At 39.3% G+C, this 6,444-nt stretch overlaps 1 protein-coding gene across 1 annotated transcript; it reads left to right on the plus strand.

Moving 5' to 3' along the window:
• Positions 1-949: 949 nt before the first annotated feature.
• Positions 950-2,470, plus strand: LOC113342754 (receptor-like protein 35). The gene has a single exon (XM_026587193.1). The coding sequence runs from the start codon at positions 950-952 to the stop codon at positions 2,468-2,470; it is 1,521 nt and encodes a 506-aa protein (XP_026442978.1).
• The last annotated feature ends 3,974 nt before the right edge of the window (positions 2,471-6,444 follow it).

Raw genomic sequence — 6,444 nt, forward strand, 5'->3', positions numbered from 1 at the left:
AAAATAGTGCACCCGGTGAAATTGCTGAAATAGTTAATATGGCAAGAAAGATTTATTTGGTTCGTCTAAAGGATAAGTTAATTTGGGGACTCAGACCGCAAGATTAAGAATGTATTGGTGGTGATGGACGCAGAAAGGTCTAGACATGCGGCTATAGCTTACTAGTTGCACGCTCTTGGGACCGTCTTTTTCCCCGATTTCTCAGGAAATAAGGTAAATGCTTGTTATTTGAGTGGTTGAAGACTTTCAGTCTCGATCCGGAAACAAACAAGGTACGGAAGTACTCCTGGGACACTTCCCTCCTTGCTGATGTGTTGGACTCTCTTTGCAAAGCTTACGGGATGTGTTGCTCTTATCCAGGTATCTTTTTGTTTTAATATAACGAATGTGTATAATATCTTATTTATAAATTTATTTATTTTTTGCCGTAGTCATGGGCTTACGACCACTTTAAAAGCTTGAGGCCTACTTGGGATACAAAATGGCCTCTAGAAAAATCTACAGGAGGAAGATACCCCTTTGGAGGGACCCAACACAAGGCTAAAGAGACGGAAATGGTCGACATGGAGAAAAATTTAGATGCTTTGACATTCAGAGATGTTGGCTTTTGATCCATATTTGACACTTGATGAGGATGGAGAAGATGAAATTGATGATAGAGTATTTTCTGATGTGGCGACCTATACGGGACCTTTGTTTCATGCAAATGGATTCGTCATTTTAGATCCTCGTAGAACGCTCCGCCAAATCGGTACTGTCCAGAAAATTGTGCCTGATGAAAAGTTAAGAAAACTCTCTCACAGCATAATTCTCGCCGTACAAAATTACTCACCCCCTCTTACAATTCCCTAAGGCTTCCTTTTATAGGTGACCAGTGAAGTGGAATACAGCTCATATTTACGTCGTTAGTATTCACACATTTCACGTGATTTTACATTTAACGGTAGTTATGGATCAACATGTACACCCGTCCAAACTCAAACTGAATAGTAATTTGGAGCTGAAATCATGCAATATTAAAGGATACATCCCGAGTTTCATCTGTAACTGCACTTATCTTAATTATTTAGATTTGTCAGATAACAACTTAACAGGACCCATCCCTCCTTGTATCTTCAACCTCCAATATCTAATGTTCTTCGATCTCTCTAGAAACAACCATGTAGGAACCGTACCATGTCTTTCTTCATTTGTTATCCAGATCAACACCGTGAATATATCACATAACGACCTATCCGGTCCTCTTCCTTTTCCACCCGAAGGTATAGACATCTTTGATTTATCACAAAACCAATTCACCGGTGGAATCTCGATAGAGTCTGGGAACAGGCTATCTAATGCTCAGTTTGTTTCATTGTCCGGAAATGAACTATCTGGTTCTATCCCCTACTCTATTTGCTCAAACAAAACATTGCCAAATATTGCATTTCTTGATCTGTCAAAGAACAATCTATCTGGAGTTATACCTTCTAGTATTGGGTACTGCACTTCTCTTCGTTCTTTGAACCTTGGCACTAATAATCTCAGTGGAAACGTTCCACGTGAGCTTGGAGAAGCAACTTCTCTTCAAAATCTTTTTTTGAATGGAAATGCTCTGAATGGTACGTTTCCTAGTTTCATACAACGTTTTGAGAATTTGCAAGCTCTCAGTTTCGGGAAAAACAATTTTGAAGGTACCATACCCGCTTTCATCGGTTCACTAGTCAATCTTAAAATCCTTCCTTTAAGGGAAAATAAGTTCGGTGGATCGATCCCAGTTGAGATCACTAACTTGCATGATCTCCAAATCTTAGACTTGAGCGTAAACGAACTTTCAGGTTCCATTCCTCGAAAGCTAGACGAGCTGAAGATGTTAATAAGTAGACCAAATGAAACATTTGAGGTTCAGTCATATGGTTTTCAGGATCCTGGTCATCTTCAACTTGAAATGGTTATCGAAGGGGTAATCACGCAGTTTTTGCGTTTGTACAACTACAATTCAGGCATCGATTTGTCATCCAACAAACTTGTTGGGGAGATTCCTAAAGAGGTCAGTCTATTACAAGCACTTGCAACGCTTAACCTATCACATAACCATCTCTATGGTGAAATACCAGCGAGCATCGGGAACATGACTGGTTTAAACTCCTTGGACCTAAGTTTCAACAAATTTTCCGAGAAAATTCCTCTATCCCTGACAACAATAGACTCCCTTGGGTACTTGGACTTATCTCACAACAACTTGAGTGGCAGGATCCCAACAGGACCTCACTTTGATACACTGAGCATAGACGGTTCTGCTTACGCAAACAACAGCTTGTTGTGCGGGTTCCCTTTAAAGAAGATTTGCGAGGGTGATGACCAGAGTAGGAATACTACTGATGTTAAACGTCCAATTGAAGTTGAAGAAGATGCAAAAGAGAAGATACTGTTTTATGGTGTTATTGCTTTGGGGTTTGGAGTTGGATTTTGGGTTCCGTTCTTCATTTAGCTTGTAAAGAAACAGATTTGGTGGTTTGGGTATTGGAGATTGATTGATTCTGTTGCAGTTAGAATATCTAGATGTCTGCTGAAAAATGTTTAACACCTTTACTGTTTTTTTTTCTTGTGTTGTAACTATATATATAATTCCCGATACTTTGAAGATCAATGTAACAGTGGATTCTTTTTTTTTCTTCCAATATACAGAATAGTCGACCAACATTTTGCCATTTAATTTCTCACTCAAAGATGCATAAGATACTGTTGTATGCTCTGTGAGGGATGAATTGTAGTACCTTTAATAAGTACCGACTAGTCTTTGGAGGGGGCCATGATTTACTTATGACATCCACCTTACACTAATAAGGGGCGTGCTAAAGTGATGGAAAGACTTGCATACACTTTCTGCATAAGATAGTGTATCAATCAAAAACACAAATGCTAATTTTCTTTCCGTGACTTCGTAACTTTTATCCAACCGCTACTTAATTGGACGATCAATGTAGAAGTAAGTCCCAAGCTGTCAAACCAGGAGGCAAGTGATCACTTAATGTTTTGAGCTGGAAATCAAAGCATATTCCACAAGAAGGTTGAACATATATGCCACCAAGACAACCTGGTGGGATAACCAAACATTAGGGGGCTTAGAGCAACTGCAATGGACGAGTAAACCTATAATTATGATCCAGGGAGGAGACGCAACGGGACGGAGTAAAGACTAAAATCTGGACCAAAACCAAATTCCAGACCATATTTGGTCTGGGACCAAGACCAAAACTATATATAGTGGAGCGGAGGTATAATCAACGTTTGGCATCAGGCGTATATATAATCTACGCCTGTTGTGAAACGTACGTAAAGTCACCGCCCCATAAAGAGGCGTTTATATAAGTTACGCCCGGTTCAGGCGTTGATAAAATGTTCACCCGTTGAGACGTTGATAAAGTTTACGCCCCACGTCAGGCGTTAATAAAATGAACGCCCCATTCAGACGAAGATTATACAAACGCCCCACCCAGGCGTTGATATTCTTAACGCCCCACGCCAGGCGTTGATAAAGTGTACGTCCCAACCAGGCGTTGATATAGTTAACGCCTCAAGCCAGGCGGTGATATAATTAACGCCCCACAACGAGCGGTGATATAATTAACGCCCCATCCCGGCGTTGATATAGTTAACGCCCCACGCAGGCGTTTATATAGTTAACGCCCCAAGCTTGAGTTTAAAAAAAAAAAAATACTTAGACAAAATTGATTTTGAAATTTTTTTATACCGTTGGTAATTCGACCGTTGAAGAAAATGGAACGTTGAAGAAAATGGAACGTTGGATAATTTGGAACGTTGGAAAGTTAGGAAGACGGTTTTTTCCCATATATACACCTATATATACACATGAGCTGTGACATTTTCAGGGTTCAATACTTCAAACTATCCAAACCAATAAGAAGAAATATTGTTTCTGCTTTCAAATCAGTTGGAAAATTTTCACGGATTCGCTTACAATGGCACCAAGAGTAGCACGAGGTCCAAATTTTACGACAATCGAAGATGTAACAATGTGTAAAATTCATTTATCTATATCTCAAGATTCTAGTGTTGGAGCTGATCAATCAGAGGCGACGTTGTGGACTCGTATCAAGGATGATATTGAACTTCATTTACCTAATAATCCAGAGCGGTCTTGGAGTTCTTGGCAAAAACGATATCAGGGAATAAGTAAAGATGTGGCGTTATTTTCGGCAAAAGAGGCAGAAGTTGAAGGTGAATATCATACTGGATGGGGTCCTGAAAAGAAGGTAAGCATTCTTGATTTTTCCAACCATTGTTTTCTAATATTTAATAAGCGCCCATGTACTTAAGTGTTTTTAAAAACATTAACAGCTTGAAGAAGTTAACAAGAGGTTCAAGGAATGCAACGATGGGAAAAAATTTAAGCACGAAGAGTGCTACCAAGTTGTGTTAGAAAATATAAAATATAATCGACGATCGACTTTTGTATTCGATACGACGCATGATTTGGACACTTATGAGAATAACGAGGAAGATGATGAAGGACCGCAAACAACAACTCAAGGAGAGACCGGTAACGACACAGATGGGGGAGACATAGAGAACACATATCTTCGTAAGATGGGGAAAAAAGCAGCAAAAAGATTGAAGAAAACAGGGAGAGAGAAATCCAGTCACCAAGAGGAATTGATGGGAATAATTATTAAAGAACAACAAAATTTCAATACTCATTACCAAGCACAATCAAGATTCAAGATGGAACAAAGAGCAGCAGAGTTTGCAGCAAAACAAGCTGAACATGCTGCAAAAATAGCCAAGCAAGCTGAAGACGAAGAATTTCGCATCATTATGATGGATCTTGAAAAAATGGAACCTGTACAACAAGAGTACTTCCGACTTCGCAGGGCGGACATAGTTCGGAATAAAAGAAACCAATCTTAACACAAAGGCGGAATAGTTCAAACCTTAATTATTTCTCCTATTTAGTGATTAGTAGTATTATTAGTATTATTATATTTAAATTTCTTAGTATCTGAACAATTAGCATTATTATTATGTAATTTTTGGATTTTAAATTTACTTCCGTTGATTTGAATTAAATTTCTACTTTTTTCAGAAACATACGACCTTAATTAAAACTTGAGGATGTTTACATACAAAGAGATAATAGAAAGGAAATGACAAACGACAACTTTTAATTCCCATATTCCCATATATTCGATCAAGTCATCACGCAAGCGAATATGTGCATCTTTGTTACGCATTGCACATCGGCGTTGCTGAGCTCTAATTTGGGAAAACTCGTCACTATTGCCTCTTAATATATTAACCGGTGCTGCGTTGCTACGTGTTCATAAACATGTGGCCAGTCACCGGGTAGACGCTCATCCTCGACTATCATATTATGTAAGATAATACAAGTTTTCATGATATAGGCAAGCACATCTGGATTCCACATTCTTGCAGGTTGTTTGATGATTCCAAATTGTTGTTGAAGTACACCAAATCCCCGTTCAACATCTTTTCTTGCACCCTCTTGCATCGATGAAAATATTTCCTTTTTCCTACCCACCGGATGTTTAATGGCCGTAATAATAGTAGGAATCTCTGGGTATATTCCATCACCTAGATAATACGGCATATCATATGAATGTCCGTTCACCTCATAGCTCACGGGCGGTGCTTTTCCTGTTACAAGACTTCGAAAAACATATGAACGGTTCATAACATTAATATCGTTGTTAGAACCGGGCATACCAAAAAAAGCATGCCAAAACCATAGGTCATACGACACCACTGCCTCCAACACGATACTTTCGCTCCCTTTATACGCGGTGTAAGCCCCAGATTCTGCCGACGGACATTTATCCCATTTCCAATGCATGCAATCTAGACTACCCAGCATCCCAGGAAATCCCCGGTCTTTGTTTTGCTGGAGCAACAGTTCAATATCACCAGCCGTTGGTTCACGCAAATATTCTTTCCCATACAAATTCACAATCGTCTTACAGAACCTACGAGTAGCTTCCAACACAGTTGTTTCTCCTATGCGTAAGTACTCGTCTATTGCATCTGCCGCACATCCGTAAGCTAACATTCGTACTGCTGCTGTTACTTTTTGATGAGGGTTTAATCCTAAAACTCCACAAGCATCGGGCTTTTGAACAAAATATCTGTTTGCATTGGTAACACCTTCCACTATCCGGTTAAACAATTGTCGACGCATTCTAAATCTTCTGCGAAAAACATTGGGTGGTTGGTTTGGGTACGGAGAGAAATAGTCGTTCCATAGAAGTTCAGCCCCTGACTCACGATCTCTTGGTATTCTGATACGAGTTTGAGGCCATTTTGAATTTGTAACAAGGACTCCCAAACTAACGGCCATGTTATTTTGCATAATTGCTATTGCATCATCATCAGAGGAATAAAAACTACTATTAGAAGAAGAAGATGAAGAAGAAACAGAAGAGCAAT

This window comes from Papaver somniferum, unplaced genomic scaffold (assembly GCF_003573695.1).
Source record: "Papaver somniferum cultivar HN1 unplaced genomic scaffold, ASM357369v1 unplaced-scaffold_47, whole genome shotgun sequence".
Lineage (NCBI taxonomy): Eukaryota > Viridiplantae > Streptophyta > Magnoliopsida > Ranunculales > Papaveraceae > Papaver > Papaver somniferum.